Source organism: Phascolarctos cinereus, unplaced genomic scaffold (genome assembly GCF_003287225.1).
Source record: "Phascolarctos cinereus isolate Bilbo 61053 unplaced genomic scaffold, phaCin_HiC Scaffold_4;HRSCAF=312, whole genome shotgun sequence".
NCBI classification, from domain to species: Eukaryota; Metazoa; Chordata; class Mammalia; order Diprotodontia; family Phascolarctidae; genus Phascolarctos; species Phascolarctos cinereus.
The window spans coordinates 471546885-471571028 of record NW_027555847.1 but is presented as its reverse complement, the minus strand read 5'-3'; the positions used below and the strand labels follow the sequence as shown (position 1 = coordinate 471571028).

Here is a 24144-nt window from a genome sequence, read left to right as displayed (position 1 = left end):
GGTGAACTATATACTGAATTCATTGTGGAAGGAAGGAGTGACCTGGGGGTCTGTAGACAACAGCTACCAGGATTTTGATTGGGTGATGTCCTCATAGTATGATCCTCAAAGGAAGGGAGGTTACTGAGTGATGGAGGTATGGGGAGAACCTGGAATTGGCAGTGGGGAACAACGAGTATTCCAACTTCATCTAGTGAGCTGAGGAGAACGATTAAAGGTACAGCCAATACTGGAAAAGATACTTCTACAAGTATCTGTGGGATAGCCATGTTTCTTTCCCCTTCCACCTAGCATAGATATTCAAGAGTTGATGATTTCAATTTTTCTTTTGAATGGATGGCACTATTGGATGCTTTTATGAGTTAATTTTTGGTCCTTTTTCAGAAAGAAACTCAAAGCACTTTATGGTTTTTTCATTAATTTTCATGACATCCCTTTGAAATATATTGAGGGAAGATGCTAGCATAACATTCATTATTGCACTGTTCTTTTCAGGGTGGTCACTGCTAACCTTGAATTATTCTTCTAGTTTAAAAGAGTTATACAGCATCAAATCATACAAATATTAATTTGAGGGGAGCAAAGTATACAATATATTCCCAAATCCCTGGATTCCATTAGTGTTCTAGGACAGCCCACTCTGCAGCTGATTTGTAAGGCCCATGTTAGACATATGTACTTGATTATTTTTAGGGTAGTTCAGCTGCTGCATTTACAAGCAGTGAACTTATTGCCTACTCTGTAAAATACTCAACTCTTGGGTACTGTGTTTCCCTGACTTGACCTTATGCAAAATATCATTAGCACTGACCAAGAATTTCACAGCACAACTGGTCTGTAAAGATTAAAATGAAAGCCTGATGGGTAAATACCAGTGTAACGCCAACACGCTGAATATTTTCCCTACAGTTGGGGTCGGTGGACTGACATCCTTTCTCATGGACGTTACAAACGTCAGCTAACTGAACAAGATGTGGAAACCATCTGTCGGACCATCCTTGTCTACTGTCTCCATCATTACAAAGGAGATGAAAATATCAAAAGCTTCATTTGGGATCTGATCACTCCAACAGCTGATGGCCAGACCCGAGCCTTGGTTAATCATTCTGGTATGTTGGTGTCATTGTACTATTTGGGGTTCATTGGTGGCAAAGAGCTGGCTGAGACCTTTGTGACATACTGCTATTAAAAAGATGTAACATAAACCCTACATTTTCCTGTCTCTTAAATATAAATATCTGACTCTGACACTGCAATTTGGATGGTGAAAAGCTTTTATTATTATTATAGGCTTATCAGCACCAGTGCCAAGAGGAAGGAAGGGAAAGAAAGTGAAAGCCCAGAGTGCACAGCCAGTGCTGCAAGATGCTGATTGGCTAGCAAGCTGCAACCCAGATGCCTTGTTTCAGGAGGATAGCTATAAGAAACATTTGAAACATCACTGTAACAAGTAAGCTTTTAAAGGATTTGTATCTGTGAGCATTGTTTCTTTTTGAAATGTGTGGTGTTTTTTGGTTTTGTTTTTTTCTTAAAGGCTCCTGGAATGTGTGATTGTTGTCTTTGCACAGCTGTGCTGTCTATCTTGAAGCTTCAGAACAACTCAGGTGATGCCTGGCTGGGTGGATATGAAGTCTTTAGAGATGATTAATTTCCAACAAACATTTGGTAAAAAGTTATGGTCAGCTTATATAATGTGATTCAACATTTAACTAACTTCAGGAAATATTTCAGTGGAAGGAGATTTTTATTCTCTCTCTCATTCTTGTCCCACCCCATTCCCAAAATTAACATTTCCAAGCTAGAATATGGAACTTTGACAATACAAAGTAAATAGAATATATTGAGTCTGATGCCATTTTAGTACTTTGTAGTGCCCATTAGGCATTCAGCAAATATTTGTATAATTGAATTCTAATATCAACCATTAGAAATCTGTTAACATAACCACAGGCCAAAGGAAGACCTATGTACATTAATGCTTCTGTGCTGTTATTGAAAGGAAAATTTCAAAATCTGAAACATGAAGGAGGTGTTTGCTTGCAGTTCTAGCACTTTTTAGACTTCTTTGAATGATGATACTTTCCAGATGTTATACATAAAGATTTTCTTCTTTAAGTCTTCTAAATTTACAATCCTAGGCTATTTACTTACTTCTAACATACCCTGTTTTTAAAGTAGTAGCACCCAGTAGCACCCTCTAAAAGGGCATTTCAAGTGCTGCTGTTAGTAAACTTCCATTTGCTTGGGATTTATGTAAACTTTCTGATCTCTATTCACATCCTTTTGAGTTGTGAATGCAAACAAACCAGGAAATGAGGCTCATCCAAAGTAGATACATTTCCCTTAGTTTAACGTGGGAACAATGGCTTATGTTACTAGGCCCTGCAGTTTCATTTCCCTTTCTAACGCTCCTAACAGACTTCTACCTTAGTGTGTTGCCTGCAGTTGCATTCAATATTTGTAAGCAGTAACTAATGTTCTTGTTGTCTTTCCTCTTAGTTATTGTTTGAGTGTGGGTGTGGGTAGAGTGAAAATTGTTATCCTGTCTAATCTTCAGTAGTTTGAAAACACGTAAGTCTAACCTACCTTATCTTCTCATGTAATTCCTTCAAGCCCTGCTCTCATCTAAAATAAGATGATGTCCATGGATAAAAAAATAGGAATTTATATTGGTTCTACCATAATTTATTGGAGATTTCATTTGCCAAAAGTTTTGGATTTTAGAGGGTAGGCTAGACCTTAATTCTACCCTCTACCCTTTCTGTCTCCTCCAAAAAGAGGAGAAAAAGATCCAGGATTCAATACAGACTGGTAGGTCCTCTTGAAACAGGAAGACCTCCTGCTTCAGGTGACAAAAGCCATCAAAAAACATATACTAGTGTTAATTTTTGCTTAATTAAAACAAAATTCTATCAAAGGTTTGGCCTACTCTTTGTAAATTCTCTTTCTGATAGCTTTTGTACCAGAAGTAGAATTCAAATGTGATGTTCTTACCAGGGATAGAAAGGAAACACTAGACACACAGTTATGCCAAATTGTGCCTTTGGTTTGAACTGGACTATCCTTCATATGCTGTCAACTGTTGAGCCTACCTGTCATAGGAAGAATTGAGATATAGAGAATACAAACGGATAAACCAAAAAAAAATTGTTTAGGGCTTTGGAGTACAGGCAGTCATACTTGGCAGCCATGTGTCAGTAGCCTAGGCCCTGACTGGTTACAGGTAGGAGAAGGTAAGGTAGTTTTGGGTTGATTAAATAGCTCATTCTAGTAAAATCAAGAGTTGATTTGCATCACTGAAACTGTCTGGCACAAAGAAGTTGTAATTTTAGAATTTCAGGAATAACCATTTGCTCCTTCCTTGAGAAAGAGGGTAGGCTATGTCATACCTGTTTGTGTCTATGAGGGTGGTCTTAAGTAAAGTGTAACACCACAAGCTGGCCAGCAGGGGATGCTGTACTTGGGTAAACATAGTATAAGCCTGTGGGATTTGCCAGGTGGATTTTGTTGCAACGAATAATGTCTTAGCCATTGTGAAAATCCAAATGGGATTTGATTACCTTGGAAAATCTGGCTCCTGGCACTCCAAGTGATTTTGACTGATCCCTTGGAAATCACTCCAGGAGCTTCAGTAAATAGGACACATTTCAAATGCTGAGTAAAGTTTCTGTTTTTTTGTTACAACTTAAGCGCAGGTATAAAGAAAAAAAATTACAAAGTAGAGGGAGGGAAAAAAAAGTGGTTTGCCCAAAGGGAGAGTGATTTCACCCACCCACACACACATACATACAACTACCACCTTTCTGGGAAACAAAAGTTGTATAATCTGAAAAACCTGACATTCCATATTGAAGGTTTATTGTAAGGTAGTAAAACCAGATTTTATATCTCGTTTATTCCTACAACTTCTGATGTGCTTCCAAAAATGGTATTAAGGCAGCAGCTGAGGAAATTTTATGAGATAATGAAGCAGAACAGTGACTGAAAGCCATCTGCTCAGTTGTTTACAAACTTGCTTCAATACTTCAGAGGCGATGGTGGAGTACGTGTCCAAACTTCACAAGCTGCACGAGGTAGAACTAAATGAAATGCGCCTGGGTTGGGCTGAGCTTGGTCCCTCTCTGTGCAGTGGAAGCGGTTGCCAGGCAGGCCTGTTGGAAGCCAGCAGAAAGCACCACACAGAGGTGATTATGTGCCACCATCTGTCACGCTTCAAGCCTACCATACAGCATGGCTAATCAGCCTTGGCAGGATGATGGATGAACAGCAGCAGCTGCCAAAAGCCACTGTTGGCAAACAGTCCTGAAGTTAAGAACTTTTCCCCCCCTCTGTCTTCCTCTCCAGGGTCCTGCTGCGTGTCCGCATGCTGTACTATCTAAGACAAGAAGTGATAGGGGACCAGGCAGATAAGATCTTAGAGGGTGCTGACTCAAGGTTAGTGCAAGTGCACATTTTTTTCTATGCCTTACTGTAGAGATTGTTGTAATCTGAAAACATTTTAAACATTGTGTTTAAGAACCTTCATAAGCTGCTATCAGTGACTTCTCTTTTTGTGCAGCTTGAATGTGATTGTCTTAGTTTTGAGCTTAGGGATATGGCAGGAATCTGGGTGAGCCTCGGTTTTTTTTTTATTATGTGTGTGTTTGAGTAATGTTCCTATGTGAGTTACTTTTAGTCACTCTTTTAAATAGCTGATGATGGTTTGAAGGTAGCCTTTTAAACATATGTTGCCACATAAGGTTTGTTTATAGTAAAGGTAGACAGCAAAATGATTCACCTTGACCTCTGCTGGCTCCCTAAAATTTAGCCTTCACTTCACCACACTGCCCAGATCTCTCCACATAGATTCCATAATGAAGGCTGTATGGGTGGACATATATTGTACCTAACATAATACATAGCATTTTTTGTTATGGTATTGGTACTCAATTTAAATATAATTTAAGCTATTTTCTTTGCAGTGAAACGGATGTATGGATACCTGAACCTTTCCATGCTGAAGTTCCTACAGATTGGTGGGATAAGGAGGCAGATAAATCCCTCTTAATTGGAGTATACAAACATGGTAAGTGAGGTTTCTCTTTGTGTATTTGAATACAACTTGACTGCATGGCTTTATCTGTATTTTAGAAATCTTCACACGCCTTCTTCCCGTCATAATATTAATGAGCGTAGTTCCAAAGGACTCTTGGCTTCTACCATTTTTCTGTATTAAAAGTCTAATCTGAGCTGTAAATATCAGATGCTGTTTTTAAATGTTTGTAGAATATTTGAGAAGAAAATATTTCTTTCTTGGCTGTAAATAAAACAAAACCATATTTGTTTTAATAATAGCCAAGTAGCACTATAGCTCTCCATAAACTTTGCTTCCAGGACTGCTTCTCTTGCTAATTCTGCCAACCAGTGTCAAAGTGGACGGTGGGCTTAACCTCTGCTATTAATCTGTACAAGTGCCTCCTGGGCTTTGTTCCAAGCAATATTTCACAAATGTCAGTGCTGAGAACTCCCGGCTCCCTTGAGTGGGATGCAGCCTTGTTAACTTTGAAAGGCTGGGGATGTGGAGCTGGCAGGATATATACAGTGAGCGATTCCTGATTATAATCCCAATTCTCTGGAGGTCGCAGAGGTATTCTCAGCAGCCCAGCCTGACTAAAGGGGAGAATGATGGCTTATAAAACCTTTCATGATTACAGTTTGGCTTGGGGCTCTACAGCAGTTAGGAGCAGTGTGTTGTAGTACAAATCCTAATTGAATTGTGCTGTTCTGCCTATGTACAGCAGCCACGTTTTGTGAGCTCAGCTGAGGCAAGTCTAGCCTAAAAATCATTTCCCTGCCGTGCACTGTTGGGCTCTGCCATTTTCTATCTAGTCAACTTGGGCAGTAAAAAAGCAAATTGCAGTGTGTAAACCATGGAGGGAACAGCGTCATTTCCCTGACACGCGTCGTCTCAAACCTAAGAAGACAGGTCCTCAGGCCTTATGGGGGGTGGAGGGGGTCGGCCGACAGTACAAGTTCCAGCAGGACTGAGACTGTTCACAAAGGGGTGATGGGAGTGAAAAAGGAGAACCACTGTAAAAGCCATAAAGAACCCATTAAGAAGCCTTTCAAATGTCAGACAAAATTAGATCTGGTTTAAAAAAAAAAAAAAGGCCGGGGGGGGCGCAAAGATCTTCCTAGGCAACATGCCATTATTCTATATTAAAAAAGTGTTTTCCTATTAGCATTGGTCATTTTTTTTTGTAATATTCTTGAAAGTAACTTGAACCCAACCAACCTCATTTAAGATGCTCACCTCTAGGATACTTTGTTTAAAAAACAGATTTTTGTTTCCTTAAACTCAATATTGATAATAACCTTGATTCAGAAACAAAATATGCGTCATGTATCTGTGCCATGAATCTTTCTGTGACAAGGCCTTTTTTTGTTTCTGTTTTTGTTTGCTTCATCTGCGGGGTGGTGGTGGTGATGGAAATAGGCTATGAGAAGTACAATTCTATGAGAGCTGACCCAGCACTGTGTTTTCTGGAACGGGTTGGCATGCCTGATGCCAAGGCCATAGCTGCTGAGCAAAGAGGAACAGACATGCTAGCAGATGGTGGTGATGGGTAAGAAGGATGTTTTAATATTTTAATAAACTTTATGTCAGTATCACATATATTGGCAAGGTTCAATTTTTATACTTTTTGTTTACTATACAGAATCTAACTTGGGTGTTTAAATGACTACCATTGATTTGGTTTGTATGTTGCTTAATGTTAAAATATAGACTTAAATATTTATTATCTCTTGAATATAAATCTAGTTCCTACCAAATAATTCTTTTTTCACTATTTCATGTTTTAGTGCTATTTATTTTCCCTTTTGACACCAGGCCTCAGGTTCAAAGTAACACATAATAAATTGATTGTTAGGTGGGAAAGTAAAGTTCACTTGTTTATCAATTTGATTTTATTTTTAAATTAAATTTTGCATAGGGGAGAATTTGACCGAGAAGATGAAGACCCTGAATATAAACCAACCAGAACACCATTCAAGGATGAAATAGATGTAAGAACTCTAGTATACTGATTCTCAATTCAATATTTATGACATACTTAGATTATTTTATACCCATAAAGTACTAGCTTTGGGGGAGAGGGAACACCTTTCTGCTAAAAGCTAAAGAGTAATAAAAATCTAAACAATTTACTTTTCTTCTCAAGGAATTTGCAAACTCACCTCCAGAGGAGAAGGAAGAATCCATGGAGATACACACTACAGGTAATGCTATATAAGAGTTGAAGAAGGGGAGTGAGTTCATACTGCGTATTTGTGGTTCATGTTAATGCCAAAGATATTAGACACTTTGTCTTTTTGGGATATTTTGTTACATTTTAGATGTTATTAAAAATCTTTTTTTCTCATGCTGCTTGATCTTCCTTCCCCATAATTCAGCATTTTTCAGTTACCTGTAAATAATTCTTCTTTATGTTTGTTTTATGATTGCACAGTGGGATTTATCTATAACAGAATGATTCAGGGTAATTTGGATTAAAAGAGTTAAGCTTTTGGATTTTTCTGCTGTTGGTAATAATTATCAAGCATCATTAGAAATGCAAGGGCTATTGCCAAATATAGAGATTAAATTTTACTATTGTATGTAGTAAATATGACCTTTTGTCCAACATATAAAATCATTAAATTATTATGTAAACTTATAGTCTTTTTGATCCATGAACTTCCTTTGAAAAGGTATTGCTTAAGGAAGCACTTGTGATGTAGAATGTAGGGTATAAAGTAAATTTATATATAGATATATATGTGTATATGTGTATATATATGCACAAAATATATATACACATATATTTTATACACATATTTATATATACACACACACACGTTTGACAAATAACCGTACATTTTTCTGAAGTAGTAATTTCATTTTTACACTTGACTAATTAACTCTACACTAGTAATTATTCTAAATTTATATTTTTACATTTTTAGGGCACTGAGCCATCCTTTCTGCAATGTGGTCTGAATGCTAATAAGTCATCTTATTTTGTTGGGAATTGCAAAGAAGCAAGTAGGCATTTCAAAAATATTTTTTTTCCGCTCCCCTAGGCAAGCACAGTGAAAGTAATGCCGAGTTAGGCCAACTTTACTGGCCTAACACCTCAACCCTGACTACCCGTCTGCGCCGCCTCATTACTGCCTATCAGCGCAGCTATAAAAGGCAACAAATGAGGCAAGAGGCACTAATGAAGACTGACCGACGAAGGCGTCGTCCTCGGGAGGAAGTGAGAGCCCTGGAAGCAGAAAGAGAAGCTATTATATCTGAAAAACGTCAAAAGTGAGTTGGTTTTTTATATTTTTTTTTTCAGTTTTGTTCAGTTCTCCCCCCACACACATGTTCTTCCACTATATTGCACTATATTCCTTTTTTTTTTCTTTTGGGCTTGTAGCCCATAGAAATCACCATCAAGGATAATATTTATGGGAAAATTTAAGAAACCAAAGCAGTTTTGTTTTTGTTTTTCCTTTGAATACTTCATTGCTAAATTTATGAAGGGTAGGGGATGGGGGAGACTAACAATCAACTTTAATCTCTTTTATTCAGGTATTATTCAAGATAATATCTTTCCTTTTCCAATAGATGGACAAGAAGAGAAGAGGCAGATTTTTACCGTGTAGTTTCTACTTTTGGAATTATTTTTGATCCTGTGAAACAGCAGTTTGATTGGAACCAATTCCGAGCCTTTGCCAGACTTGACAAAAAGTCTGATGAGAGTTTGGAGAAATATTTCAACTGTTTTGTAGCCATGTGTAGGCGAGTATGCCGAATGCCAGCAAAGCCAGATGATGGTAGGTATATTGATGAATAAACATGATTATTGGAAGATAAATAAGGAGCTAAAAGCAAACAAATAAAAAATGTGGTCATATGTTAATTAGTTTCAATTTAGAAACTAGTCCTTTTGTTTTTACCAGGACAAATAAAGTTGCTTTTGTGTTGTAGAACCACCTGACCTCTCTTCCATGATTGAGCCCATCACTGAAGAGCGTGCCTCTAGAACTTTATACCGCATAGAACTGTTAAGGAAAATACGAGAACAAGTTCTTCATCATCCTCAGCTGGGAGAGAGGCTAAAACTCTGCCAGCCAAGCTTGGATTTGCCAGAGTGGTGGGAGTGTGGTAAACATGACAAAGATCTGTTGGTTGGTGCTGCTAAACATGGAGTCAGTAGGACAGATTATCATATCTTGAATGATCCTGAGTTGTCCTTCTTAGATGCCCATAAAAACTTTGCTCAAAATAGAGGAACAGGTAGTGTATCTTCCTTAAACCCACTGGCTACTGGATTCAGTCAGACTCCTCCAGTCATCTCATCCACCCACATTCAAGATGAAAAGGCTACAGAACCAACTGAAGTTAAAGTGGAGGAGTCTGAGCATTCAGTGGCCAAAGAAAAACCTGAGGTTGAGGAAGAGGAAGCTGACTCTGGAGAAAAAGACATTAAGCAGGAATGTGAGGCCGAGACATCGTCTGTTAAAAGTGAAGCAAAGGATATCGAAATTAGTGCAGATGCAGATCCAAAGTCTATTTCAGAAAAAGGTTCTGAAGAAGATGAAGAAGAAAAGTTAGATGATGATGATAAATCAGAAGAGTCTTCCCAACCTGAAGGTAAAGCCTACACACCTGGTTCTCTGTTCCAGTTATCAACAGCTTTCCCTAAAACATACTGTATAACAAAATCATGCTAGATGTTGGCCTATGAACTTTTCTACAGCATGCAGTACAGAATTCCTTCTAAGAAGGGATAATATTCCCAGATTTCTCTTGGATACTAAAAGTTATTCATTAGTTTTGATATGTTCTCCTGGCACATAAACATGACACATTTCATACATTCTAAACCATAAAGGAATAGGTTTAGACAAATGTGTGGTATTTTGTGGTTTAGTGACAAGAGGTTGCATTTGTAGTTATAGTGAATCAGGCATAATACAAGCCACTAAATGAACTATTCCTCTTGAATTGGAGGATAGGGAGAGGTCGTTGTAGACATCTTACTCCATATACTGTCATTACTCAATTTCTCCACTGTTCATCTGTATAGGTTAAGGGATAGAATCAGGGCACATGAGAAATTTCCTCTAGAAAGTAGCTTTTTAGTGTCTGATTACTGTGGATTACTCAAAGTAGAAATAAAGTACAAAATCATACATTTCAGCCATAGCTGTCACTTCGAGTGAGCAATTGCTAGAAAATTACCCTTCCTTCTTTAACTTAATTCTGGTTCTGCCTGAGTTTGTTACAGGGACTATCCTGTTGGTAGTTAATGCATATCAACTCTTCCTTCTCAGCAGGAACTGCTTCTCAGGGGAAGAATTTTGATGAAGAAAGCAATGCATCCATGAGCACAGCCCGGGATGAGACCCGGGATGGATTTTACATGGAGGATGGAGATCCTTCTGTAGCCCAGCTCCTTCATGAAAGAACTTTCACTTTTTCTTTTTGGCCTAAGGTTGGTGCTTCATCATTTCTTTTTGATCAAGATATAGGAGGTGGGGGGACACCTTCCCAAATTGTTCCCTTTTATTTTTCCCCCAAATAGTTATAGAACTTCTATTTTCATATACCAAATTTGTAAGTAATATCTTTTTGTTAAAGATTCTTGAAAATCCCAGAGAAAAAAGTTTTTAGAAGGCTACCCAATAGGAAGGGTGAAAAGCCTGGAGTGGTTGGGGTATAGTGAGCTTTAGAATGAGTTTACAACTTTTTAGTACAGTGAGGTTCTTTTTCGATTAGATAGCATGGTTTGCTAACATGCATTACTTCCTTGTAGTCTATAAATTATTGTGTCAACAGAATCACACTCTCTTGGCAGGAAGAAATTTATGAACCTGAATTATGGATTTTATCTGCAAAAGAGTTACAGTATTAAAACAAAACTTTAGAATTTTAGAAGATTAAATTCTGTGTAGGGAGAGGGAAAGAGTATCATTAATCATTTCAATCTCAAACATATAATGTTAAATATAATTTTCTTCAAAGAAAAGAAAGTTTTGTGGGCAAAATTTTACTATATAGAAAGCTAATCACAGTGAAGTGACAGTAGTGGAAGGAATAACAGATTTGGGGTTAGGAGACCTGGTTCACTTCCTGCTTCTACCCCTTATTATCTGTGTGACCTTGAACAAATCACCTAATCTCTCTGGGCCTCAGTTTCTTCATCTGTAAAATTATGAGGTTGGACTGAGGTTCTTTCTGGCTCTGAGTCTATGATCTCTGTGCCTATGAACTGTTTAAAAGGAGATGTTATGTAAACTTAGGGAAATTAGTTTTCTTGCTGAATATAGTAATTTTGTCATAAATCCATTTTCAATTTGGTTCTGTTTTGAAGAGTGAAGAAATAAAGTAGGAATATTTCTAATCATCATAAATAGGGCCATCTGGTTTAAAGCAAAATAAAACAAAAAGTTTAATAAGCTTATTTCAAGGGAAAAGCAGGTCATCTGTTGCAGCTACCAAGATCACTGGTAGATTATTCCTGCCAATCAGGAAGTTAAAGGATGACCTTATATCCTAATCATCGGTAATCATTGCGTAAGTTGAGGGAACAGAGGGATGCTGAAAAAATGAATTTTTTACTTCACGATTGTATTCTCAGAGGAATTCTTTTCCTTTCCTGTCTCCTAAGTTGCTGCAGAAATTTCATCTGCTTTACTGGATACAGAAAGGAGCTTCAGAGATAATTTGAAGGGTTCATAGTAACAAGCATTTTTAATCTGTGGAAACTCAGTCTAAGTAGACTAAAAGCTGTAATTAGAAATTTTTAATGTACACGCTTCAATGAAATTTGAAGTGATAATGGGTGTGGAATGCAAATTGACATTCATTAGGTGTCTCTAGGTTGATGCCCATTTCATAATACTGAACTTTATTAATAGTGACGCTAATGAGGAACAACTTCCTCATGTAGACTTTTAGATCCAGCCTGTTGGATGTGAAGGTGCCAGAGCTTCAAGATTCTAAACACAGATGTTCAATGTTTGTCCTGATGACTTAAAGTATTTCTAACTACATATGAAGTTGTCAGCTATGCAGATGTGAATGAAATCTACTTTTGAAGAGTTAAAAACATTTTTTTAATAGCAAATTTTTTTGAGAAGGTGGTTGTGTGTGTCTTCTGTTGTTTCAAATGATATACAGTGTTCATGTGTGAAAAAACAAAATTCTCTGTCCTAGGGCTACCTGAGGGCTTAATCCATAATAAAGCAGTGTTTCTAGATTCGCTCATCTACTTTAAACATTTTTCTTTATTCTTTGAATGATTACCAAATATTTCCATGTCATTGTTCTTAACTAGAATAAGACTCAAAGTTTTCTCTATACCAACATTTCATTATATCTTTTCTCCTTTGTATAGGATCGTGTAATGATAAACCGATTAGATAACATCTGTGAAGCAGTGTTGAAAGGGAAGTGGCCAGTAAACAGACGCCAGATGTTTGATTTCCAGGGACTTATGCCTGGTTATGCATCAACAGCTGTGGATAGCCCTCTACAGAAAAGGACCTTTACAGAGCTTTCAATGATTGGTCAAGCTAGCATCGGTGGTAGTGAGGATATCGCTGCTTCTCCCCAGTTGTCAAAGGCAAGTTAGAGTGATTTTATTTATTTAATATAAAATTATTTCTATGTCTTTTTAAAAAACTGAAAACATTTATGCTTATTTGATCCCTTTTAGGGGGGATCAAATAAGCATAAATGTTTTCAGTTTTAAAAAATTTTTAGAATTAAAAAAATTAGAATAAAAAATTAATAGAATAAAACATTTTTAGAATAAAAGGGGCTGTCATACAAGTAGACTCCTTCCAAATTCTGTGGTTGTTATTCATAATAGGTTAATTTACTTCCTTTGTTTTATTTTTATTCATTTTTAAGCCACTCAGTAAACTAGATATAGCTTTGCTTCTTTACAACTCCACATCTTGATTTTTCACTAGGAAGATGCACTCAACCTATCAGTCCCTCGTCAGAGGAGGAGGAGGAGGAGAAAAATAGAGATTGAGGCTGAAAGAGCTGCCAAGCGGCGGAATCTCATGGAGATGGTGGCTCAGCTGCGGGAGTCTCAGGTGGTCTCAGAAAATGGACAAGAAAAAGTTGTAGATTTATCAAAGGCCTCACGAGAGGCAACAAGTTCTACCTCAAATTTTTCATCTGTTACTTCAAAGTTTATCTTGCCTAATGTCTCCACACCCGTGTCTGATGCCTTTAAAACTCAAATGGAACTGCTACAGGCAGGTCTCTCACGCACACCTACAAGGCATCTGCTTAATGGCTCCTTAATGGATGGAGAACCTCCCATGAAGAGGAGGCGAGGAAGGAGGAAAAATGTAGAAGGGCTTGATCTGCTTTTCATGAGCAACAAACGGACATCATTGAGTGTAGTAAGTCTAGTAGCTAGTTTTCATTCGGTGTGCACTCCTGTTTCTGTATCTGGTTGAATTCATCTCAGTTAAGGATATCAAATCTAGCTCATGCCATTCGAGAAATAGTTGAGATTTGGAGTTAACAGAGTAGTAGATATTATCTGACAATTACAGAGATGACTTGTAGATTTCCCAACTTGTACAAGGATCTGTTTCCTTTTCTTTATGTTTTATTGACTCTGACTTAGTTTAGATGTTATTCCTCCTTTGGTTATGATCTGTTGATTACTGATGAAAAAGTTTGGTTTCATCAGCCAAAAAAAAATGTTACCATAGATTTATCAAGTTATGGTAAGCTTGGATATGTGGAAAAATTGGTTTGGGGGTCATTACATAAATGTGCTATTTTTTTTCTGGCCAGGAAAATTGTGGTTAGTTCACAGCTCCTAATTATGTTTTTCTCCTTGGCCTAAGATCGCTAGATTTTTAACTTGAACTGATTGAAAAATCACTATTATTTTAGTTGAGAATGAGATATATTTCTCTGTGTAGTCCAATTATCACTTATGAAATAATTTTAAAAGAACTTATAAATACATCAAGGCAATACATGTATCCTTTCCTCTAATTTACCACCATAATTCATCAAAAAGATTGGCCATTTCTTATCATTGAAAGATTTCAGAAATACTCCTTCAGAGGGGTCTGCCATTTCTAGCCTCAAAATTAGGGATTGAATTTATTGTATAGTGTAGCTTATTCTAACTGAAACCCAAATCTATGAGCTGGCACTAGAATCAATTAGTATAGTCTTCTTTAGACAATAGATGGATCTATGTCTTTGAGACAGACCAGAAGTGAAGTGCCTTTTAAATGATAAGGCTCAAGGAAAACACCCCTGCCCCCTTCTGCAACTTTTTTGGCTATCCTATAACTCTAGAACTTAGAAAAAAACTTATGTGGGTGGGATGAGAAAAAGCAAGTCTGATATCTTAGCATCGCATGTTTAGAACTGGAATGAACCTTAGACCATCAAGTCCAAACTCTTCATTCTACTGATTAGGAAACAGAGATTGGAGGGGTGAAGTAACTTGCCTAGGTAATAAATGTCAGAGGTAGAATTTGAATCAGCTTTCTCCTACAGAGTGAAGGTGTTGGCTTAGAGGAATTCCAGAGTCTCTTCCAGCTATCGTCCTATTAGGTGTCAGAAGTTTTAAAGTCTCCCCTCCAAGTCCAGCACTCTTTCCAATGTTTTACACTACCTCTTCAGCCATACAGTACAACTTTTTGTTAGGTATGCATAGTGCTCTGAAAAATAGTGAATCCATAAGTAACTCCCAGTATGTGAATGCCTTCCACCAAAGTAGATGGTGCAGCTTGCCTATGAGTTAGTAAATGAGTCCTTGAGAGTTGCCTGAGGCACATAGAGATTAAATGAGCCTCCCGGGGTCACACTACGAGTACATATCAGGTGGTGTTTCAACCCAGGTCTTACTGAGTCCAAACTCAGCATTCTATTACCACATTCCAGCCACAGTGTAAATAGTAGGTACTTAATAAGGGTTTACTTAACAGAATGTTGAAAAATAGTAATTTAACTATAATTTGGTGTGTCCTACCTAAAACGACAATTGTGTTAGACATGTCATCCTCAGATGTCATGCTCTCACTATGTTCTGCCTTATTTCTTGAAACTGTATGCCATTTTGGCGTATCTTGTTGACTAAAGCAGTCTTCATAAATTTGGCAAGTTCATAGTGACAAATTTAGGTTGTGGAAGCTATTACCTTTTCACTTAAAAATTTGAATCATAGTACATACTTTGCCAGAGAACTCCTGTCTAGAAGAGCAACAATTTTTAATTAAGGATACACAAGTTACAAAGAGTTAGAGCTCATCCACTTTACAGTATTGCTCTATGTACCCAATGAATATTATGCCAGCAAAGTAGTACTTTGTGCAGTTCACCAATGATTAACCTTACAAACTCAAGTTTGTTTGTTTTAGCAAACCTCATAATTCCTCTTAATGATTTTGTCCATGACTCCAAAAAGGGCCACATGATCTTTACAATTCTCACAGGGGAGATACATAGTTAGGAACTATTTCCTCACTTGGTTTACGTAGTTCTTAAAACATAGTATCTTGGTTTGGGTTTCAAAGGTTGGAGGTGCAAGGGGATAGTAGGATGAAAAAATATGAAAATTCTAACTGAATTATGAATTATAAATAAGAGGAACATTGTCAGTAATTGTTTCATATATGGAATTTAAAAAAACAAGCTCTCCAACTTATTTGAAAGTTAACATTTTTGGATAATTTTTTTTATCTCATCTAGGTGTGAAGCCTCATGATGCTAGGGTGATATTCTGCTGGGATATAGTGCAATGTTGCAATGTTTTTGTTAAAAGTAAGAATTAAAAGAATTGTCTTCTTTTTACAGGAGGATGCTGAGGTGACCAAAGCTTTTGAAGAAGATATAGAGACCCCACCAACAAGGAACATTCCCTCTCCTGGACAGCTGGACCCAGATACTCGCATCCCAGTCATAAACCTAGAAGATGGGACCAGATTGGTTGGGGAAGATGCTCCTAAAAACAAGGATTTAGTTGAATGGCTTAAACTGCATCCTACCTACACTGTTGATATGCCAAGTTATGTACCAGTAAGTATCATAGAATCACCGAGTAGGAAGAGACCTTAGAGAAAGGGTTCTTCACCTTTTTTGTGTGTCATGGACCCCCTTTGACAATCTGGTTGAAGCCTCTGGGTTTGGAAGCCTCTGGTTCCCTTCTCAAAATATTTTTAAATAATCAGAGGAATCAGAGATTAGTAAAAACAAAAACGTAATTCTTTTCCCATCCAAGTTCTCAGACCTCCAGAAATCAGTGGACCCCCAGATCAAGAACCCCTTCTTCAGAGCCTGGCTAGTCCAGCCAGCCACACAGTGCAGAATTTCTTCTCCAACCTCCTTAACCGTTGTTCATCCAGCCTTTTTGATTGGAATGCTTCAGTCTGAAAACTATACCATTAATGTAGTCCAAAATTGTGTGAGCTTTGTTGGCAGCTCTTTTACATAGTTGTCTCAGTAATTTCACTTGTGCTTGACTAAAAATCTTGGACCTTTTTTTTTAAAAAAAAATAAGTTCGTATTATATCAGGTCTGCCCTATCCTAGACACATGTGACTATTTGTTTTTTAACTTGACCATTTGCTCCAGTTTAATTTCATCTTTTTTGGTTTCAGTCATAGTCCAGATAGTTTTGAACCTTTAGCCTAACCATAGTATTAGTTGTTGTTCTCTCACTTTTTGTTATCCATGAGGCCAATCTGCATAGCTGAGTCAGGAGTAAAAGATAGTATGGCATTGTATAACAATTATAGCCTATAATAGCGTGACTTGATTAAAGTTTAAAATTTAATTCACTGAAAACCATATCCTTGGTATGCAATAAGAATACAAGAAACTAGTAACCATACTATGTATTCATCTACACACATATATGTATACTTATGTATATTCATACACATATATATTATACATATATGTTCTAACCTTATATGCTTAATTTACTTCATTAATGTAAATACAAATATCACACACACACACACACACACACAACCAGGAAGACTATATGCTAAATATTCCTAATATTTTACTAAAAATTGAAAATGACTAATTGGTTATTATTTTTGAATACCTAATAGAAAAGCTAAACAGCAACTGTTCTTCCCTTTTTCCTCAAAGAAGAGTGCGGATGTGCTGTTTTCCCCATTTCAAAAACCGAAACAGAAACGACATAGATGTCGAAACCCTAACAAATTGGATATCAACACCTTGACAGGAGAAGAAAGGGTACCTGTTGTAAATAAACGAAATGGAAAGAAGGTAAAACTTTTTATGAAAGAAATCTCTGTCACAGTTCTTATTTCAAAAAGGTAGTTTTCCCTGGTAATTTATTTCTAAGTAGGAAAAAGGACATTTAAAAAAAGAATGTATGTAAAAGTATGTCTGTAGTTTAAAATAGTTTTTCTTTTCAATGTCTTTAATCAGATGGGTGGGGCTATGGCTCCCCCAATGAAGGACTTGCCCAGGTGGTTAGAGGAAAATCCTGAGTTTGCTGTGGCTCCTGATTGGACTGATATAGTAAAGCAGTCTGTAAGTATGAACTCCTGTGTATATGTGTGCATGTATATGTATATTCTCAAAACCTGACTCAAAAAAGAGTGAGTGAGAGAGAGAGAGAGAGAGAGAGAGAGAAAGAGAGAGAGAGAGAGAGAGAGAGAGAGAGAGAGAGAGAGAGAGAGAGAGAGAGAGAGAGAGAGAGAGAGAGAGAGAGAGAGTGTGTGTGGTGTGGTATGTATAGGCCAAAAAAGACTCAGGTTTTTTTTAGAAATCTTTTACCATGTTGCCCATTCAAACAGATTTTTAAACTAAAGGAACTGACACTGTGAATCAGATTTGACCCCAGATACAACAGTAGTGACTTATTTTTTTCAGCTTTAGTTACAGGGAAAATTAAAATCTTTGCATTGGACTTTAGAAAGAAGAAATTGTCAGGTAATAGACATTTAGCCCCATGTGGAAGTCATTTAGAGGAAGGCTATTCACAACCCTCTTCCAGCTGATCAGGGATATATTTATCCTGTTTAACTGGAAACTATTTTTGTTCTCTTTTTTAGCTCATTAATCTGAATTTGGGGGGCTCTGCAAATAAATGGGCTGATCTACACTGCTTCATAACATATGCATCAAGTTAGTATAGTTCAATAGAAGGATATAGGATAGAAGATAAAATAGTTGCCATCATAAAATATATTCAACTTAGTTGGTAATATTCGCTAGTTTGTCTCCATTAAGAACACTAGATTTTGATACATGAGGGTTCATGTGAGTCTTAATTTGACCCCCTCACTCTCAGCAGGCCTTCTGTCTTGAAATGACTTTGTATTTATTGCTATTCATGTTATATCCTCTCAATAGAATGTAAACTCTTTGAGGGCAAGGACTGTTTTGCTCTGTCTTCATATTCTTAGAGGCCAACACGGTACCTTACATGGTAGTACATGTTAATAAATGTTTGTTGAATTGAACTGAATTTTAGCATTTGAAATCCAATGTCTACTTGGAAAATGAGTTCAACCAATGAACCTAATGAAAATAAAGGAAGATTATGAATATTGAATTGTTTTAAATTCTTCCATTCAGAATGCTAAGTGGTGCAATGATATAAACCATTGCTTACTCATACATGAAAGTTGCTGATAGCTTTGATCATGTTTCCTCTCCCCTTTGTAGGGTTTCGTTCCAGAGTCCATGTTTGACCGTCTCCTCACAGGGCCTGTTGTGCGGGAAGAGGGGGCGAGTAGAAGAGGGAGAAGGCCAAAAAGTGAAATTGCCAAAGCAGCTGCGGCCGCTGCTGCGGCCGCCTCCACTTCGGGCATCAACCCGCTGCTGATGAACAGCTTGTTTGCTGGGATGGATCTCACAAGCCTTCAGAGTCTACAGAATTTACAGTCTCTACAACTGGCAGGTCTCATGGGCTTCCCTCCAGGACTTGCAACGGCTGCTGCTGCTGCTGCTGCTGCTGCTGGAGGCGATTCTAAGAATCCTGCCACCATGCTCCCTCTGGTGTTGCCAGGGATGGCAGGATTGCCCAACATGTTTGGACTTGGTGGGCTGTTAAATAACCCGCTCTCAGCTGCTACTGGAAACACCACTACTGCTTCCAATCAAGGAGAGCCTGAAGATGGCACTTCAAAAGTGGAAGAGAAGGGAAACGAGAATGAAGAAGAGAACAAAGACTCTGAGAAAAGCACAGATACTGTTTCTGCTACTGACTCTGCAAATGGATCCGTCAGTGCTGCTACTGCCACCGCTGGATTGCCCTCCAACCCTCTAGCCTTCAATCCTTTCCTACTGTCCACCATGGCTCCAGGCCTATTCTACCCATCCATGTTTCTACCTCCAGGACTGGGAGGATTGACACTGCCTGGTTTCCCAGCATTAGCAGGACTTCAGAATGCAGTGGGTTCCAGTGAGGACAAGGCTGCTGACAAAGCTGAGGGAGCTCCCTTTAAAGACGAAGACCACCTAGAAGGCAGTGATGCTGAGGAGAGCCTCGATAAGACTGCAGATTCCTCCCTTTTAGAAGATGAAATAGCACAGGGTGGAGAGCTAGACTCGCTTGATGGGGGGGATGAAATAGAAAACAATGAGAATGATGAATAACCAGTACCAGTTACAGTTAAAGTGTTTTGAGACTTTTGACAAGTGGTAGTCCTACTGTTTACACTCACAGTTAATGTTCATACCTAGTTTTTATAAGCTGTTCTGTAACATAGTGTAGCAAAAAAAAAAAGTCTAAGTCATGTTATACAGATGTGTCAAAAGGTATCTTGGTCATTAAGTATTGTGCAGTGCATTATTTATTATCCCTAGGAGAGATGAAATTTGAGAGGTGATCATGTCTTTTTAAGGAAACTTACATAATGCTCTGCTTTTTTTTTCTTTTGGTACCATTGGTATTATAAAAGCAGCAATTTGTAACAGTGGCACTAATAGAAGGAAGTGCTGCTTAAAGGAAGTATGAAGTTATATATTTAATTTTTTAATTTTAACTTTTTTTTTTTGCTGTGAAGGTCAAGATGAAATTTACCATACATATCGTATTTGCTCATTATTTTTGACTGTATGGGAGTTCCCACACACACACACACACACACACACACACACACACACACACACACACACACACACACACACATAACTCTGACAATCTCCAAGATAGTGTGAATGTCTCTGTCTTGAGACACAGCAATAATAAGGCAGCTGTTGAATGTGAAGAGTACCTTTTAGAAATTAACCCACTGAGAAGGTTCTTACAGGATAAAACTACAGTTCAATTATCTCATGATATTGTAATGCACTGGTATAAACAAAAAAAAAGAAAGAAAAAGAGAGAGAATCAGGTACCTTTTTTTAAATTAAAGGACTTTGTTACTTTAGCCACAAAGCTAAACAGCATTACCTCAACTCTAAACTAGCCTTGAAGTTTACAGACATGACTTTGTAAATGTATTGTTTTTCTTTGTTGTGATGTCCTTTTATTTTTTCTTTGAAAACTGCTATCATGTAAGATAAGATGTAAATTGCTGCCAACTGTAGTAATGATACTTTTAATAAAAGTGACCCATGATATGCAGAGATGTAATTATAGAATGTAGTGTTTAGGGAAATCACAACTGGTGTTCACTCTATTTTTTGTATTTGCAATAGATGCCAATATAGCATTCTGGCTTTTGTACGGTTTCTTGATATATCTCCTATACTAGATTAGCTGTTAGCAATACTCTGAACTGATTGTCTTTGAGACTGGACAGGAAGAAAAATCTTGAATTACCTTCACATTATTCACTCTAGCTAACTCCACAGAAATGCACATAAAACCCCATGCACATTACCCCCTCAAAAGGGCATCAGAGACTGAGAATACTTAAAAATGTGTTCAGCATGTGATAATATGGTACACTAAAGAACAAAAGGGCAAAAGAAAAATGAAGCTTTAATAGGCACAATATCTAGGTCATTTATCCTTGGTTAATGGGTAGAAAAACACAATGCTGTAGTGTCAGCAAGGAACACAAAGGCTCTGTGGTATCCTGTAGACCAGTACTTGTGATGCCAGAAACCAGTGTGTCAAACAACCTACATGAAACTGAATCTGACCCACTTTAAAAAAAAAACACAACTAAAGCCTTTTCTAGAGAGTTACTGATTTGAACCCTTTGGTGACCTTTGATATTTGAGATAATGGATCATCTGAGAACTACTGTTTTCGATCTTCTGTGTCACCTGGACAAACAAAACTTAAGGCAGAGAGCAGGGAGAAGGAAGTGGGCTAGGCAGTTGTTTTTGTTTATGTGTTTTCTTTATGGTACCAGGAGAATTAAATTTACAACTAGACATGCAGTTTGAGTGACACCAAGTTGAACAACACATACACACATACACACACATACATACACATACATATAAGCACACACACACACACACACACACACACACACACACACACACACTCACTCTCTCTCTCTCTCTCTCACATTATACCCAAAGTGCCAGAAAGGGGGACAGTTTTGAATCTTCACATAATAATGATGCTGTTGCTTTTCCCCTGTTGAAAGTAACTTAAATAATATATGGTGTATATGAGAAGTGCCTGAAAGGGCATATCTTCTGAAAGGGAATTATTTGAACATAGAAAATAAAAAATTAGAAGTGAATAAAATGTGTATGGAAGAAAATAGCATACAAATGAATTGTTAAGTCTGTAGTACAGTAACTAGAGAACTTTTTAGGGCTTGAATAAGTCAAGCAAGAATTTATAATGGAATAAGCTAGAAAGGGAAATTTTTTTATATCTTTATTATGGACAAGGTTGTTTTTTTTTTAATAAGTAGAATATACAATGTATATGTATCCATCCATATTGGAAGATAAATGTTATAAATAGTTATGACCTTCAGCATCAGTTATTAGCTACAGTCCAGGTAGAGTAGTGTAAGTGATAGGCCAACTATTGACCATCACAGCATAGCCTACAGGACACATTTGTTTAAACTTTGAAGTTACTTAAAATTCTATATTGAAAAGTGTAACTGCATATCTGCTCTCTAAGAGAGCTTCAAGGTTAAAGATCTAGGTGTCTGCCTACTTAGGATATGTTTTTAGTTCAACTAGAGTCACAGATCTATACAAGAAGAGATTTTAGAAACCATTTAATCCAACTCCCTCATTTTATAGATGAGGTAATGAAGGCCAAGGGAGGCTAAGTGAATCGGCCAAGGTCACACATGGCAGATCTGGGATTTGAACTCGGGTCTCATGACTCCAAGTTAAACACTCTTTCACTGCAGTGAGAATGAGACAATTCCTACTAAGTAATGAAGTATTGAAAGATGATCCTGTAGGACATGGTTGCTTATATTTCTACATATTGTCTTCACTCACTAATGAAGTAGAAAGTGTGTTAGGTTTGGAGTTAGAGTACCTAGTTTCAAATCCACATTCTGCCATTTTGCTGTCTGACCTTTGGCAAGTTACTTAAACTCTTGAGGCCTCTTTCCTCATCTGTCAAATAGAATGTTGGTATGGATGTTGTTTAAGGTCCTTTTAGCTCAGAGTCATAGGATCATAGATTTATGCTAAAGATTATTTTTTATGCTACATGTACTATAGATATGTTTTAATCCTTCTTTAGCATCTGTATTATGTTAAGATTGTGCACTTGCTAATATTTTTAGTAAAGAAAAAGAAAAAATCCTTTGTATCTTTTGGTTTGTTTTAGTGAGAGTGAGATAACAGAAAAAGCTTACAAGTAAGAAAAGGAGAATATTCGAGAGGAGATCATAGATTTAGAGGAAGGGACCTTAAACATCATCCAGTCCTCCCCTCATTTTACAGATGAAGAAACTCAGGCAGAAAGAGTTTACGTGAATTGCCCCAGGTCATATAGCCATTAAGGGCCGGAGACTGGGTTTGAACTTAGATCTTCCTCACGCTAAGCACAGCACTCTAACCACTGCACTGCCTTACCTTCTAGAAAAAGAAACATTGAAATAGTCCCAGATAGCAATTCCCATCCACCACTTAATTTTGGTATAACAAGTGAATTAATAGTTCCCCCCCCACCCTACATTCAAAAAATATTTTACTATACTTCTAATCAAATGTCTGTGGTAGTGCCAGTGAAAGATACTCTGAATAATTAAAAACAAAACAAAAACCCATTGCCATTGATGCTAATGTTTTTTTTTAATGTCCCCATTACATAAGCAAGCTCTTCGAAGTGATAAAGGTTTTTTTTTATTGCAGAGAAGAAACTCTACAAATTACTTTTTGTGAATGAAGATGGAAATGAACTGCCAATTACTATAAATTCTGTAGCAAAACAATTTAAATTACTAAGGTACTAAATAAACTCTAAAAAGTAACATGTAGCCTCTTTATAAATTCCTTAGCTTGATCTCATGCATAATGGGCAATTTGATGTTTCCTCAACTTGGATAAGAGGTGCCATCATTTTGTAGGCATTTTATGGTCAAGTTTGCATTTAACATGAGATGAGTAAGTTGAAGATTAGGAGATTTCGTTTAATGCAATATTTTTTGGCAGAAATTATTTCATGGCCAGACTTTTTGTAGATTCTTATCCAACTTTAATAGTAGTATATTGGTTTCTGAAGTATTACAAATCCTTTAAATGCTTTTACATTGCTTAACCTCTTCTATTGCTTTTGCACATTCTTTCTCCCTTCAAACACACACACAAAAACTCCGTTCTTCTTTGGAGTAACACTGTAGACTCACCAGCCCCATTCTAATACCTCAGAACTTTTAAAGGTGCCCTGGAGTTTCACCATAATGCTATCATAGAGTTCTCTAGCCTTTTGTAAGGTATATGTGGATAGGTGTACAAAGATGGACTTGTGAATTCTACATTAGAGCAATAGTAAAATTTTAATATATGGTAAATAAAAACAGGTAAGTCAAAACATTAAGAGGAAGTCATTTTGTTTTCTGGTGAAAAATTTCTTCCTTGCCCTCCTACCCCATGGTATTTTGATCTTGAAACCTTTATTTCAACATTGTAAATAGAAGAAACATGATTTCTCTCTCTCTCTCTCTCTCTCTCTCTCTCTCTCTCTCTCTCTCTCTCTTCTC

At 37.2% G+C, this 24144-nt stretch overlaps 1 protein-coding gene across 4 annotated transcripts in view; it reads left to right on the top strand.

The window, feature by feature from the left end:
* CHD7 (chromodomain helicase DNA binding protein 7) overlaps positions 1 to 19798 on the top strand; it is a 245671-nt gene extending 225873 nt beyond the window's left edge. Inside the window, exons 22-38 of one of the 4 annotated variants that reach the window (XM_021005910.2) lie at positions 910 to 1109; positions 1291 to 1450; positions 4345 to 4434; positions 4962 to 5065; positions 6476 to 6605; positions 6975 to 7047; positions 7203 to 7260; positions 8104 to 8332; positions 8636 to 8844; positions 8999 to 9664; positions 10351 to 10508; positions 12414 to 12641; positions 12994 to 13437; positions 15863 to 16084; positions 17168 to 17308; positions 17474 to 17578; positions 18719 to 19798. In XM_021005910.2, the coding sequence (XP_020861569.1) occupies positions 910 to 1109; positions 1291 to 1450; positions 4345 to 4434; positions 4962 to 5065; positions 6476 to 6605; positions 6975 to 7047; positions 7203 to 7260; positions 8104 to 8332; positions 8636 to 8844; positions 8999 to 9664; positions 10351 to 10508; positions 12414 to 12641; positions 12994 to 13437; positions 15863 to 16084; positions 17168 to 17308; positions 17474 to 17578; positions 18719 to 19651 (4150 nt within the window). In that variant the 3' untranslated portion in view covers positions 19652 to 19798. Of the gene's footprint in view, positions 1 to 909; positions 1110 to 1290; positions 1451 to 4344; positions 4435 to 4961; positions 5066 to 6475; positions 6606 to 6974; positions 7048 to 7202; positions 7261 to 8103; positions 8333 to 8635; positions 8845 to 8998; positions 9665 to 10347; positions 10509 to 12413; positions 12642 to 12993; positions 13438 to 15862; positions 16085 to 17167; positions 17309 to 17473; positions 17579 to 18718 lie in introns of all 4 variants that reach the window. The other 3 variants (XM_021005912.2, XM_021005911.2, XM_021005908.2) reach the window with 3 other exon arrangements.
* Positions 19799 to 24144: the final 4346 nt, after the last annotated feature.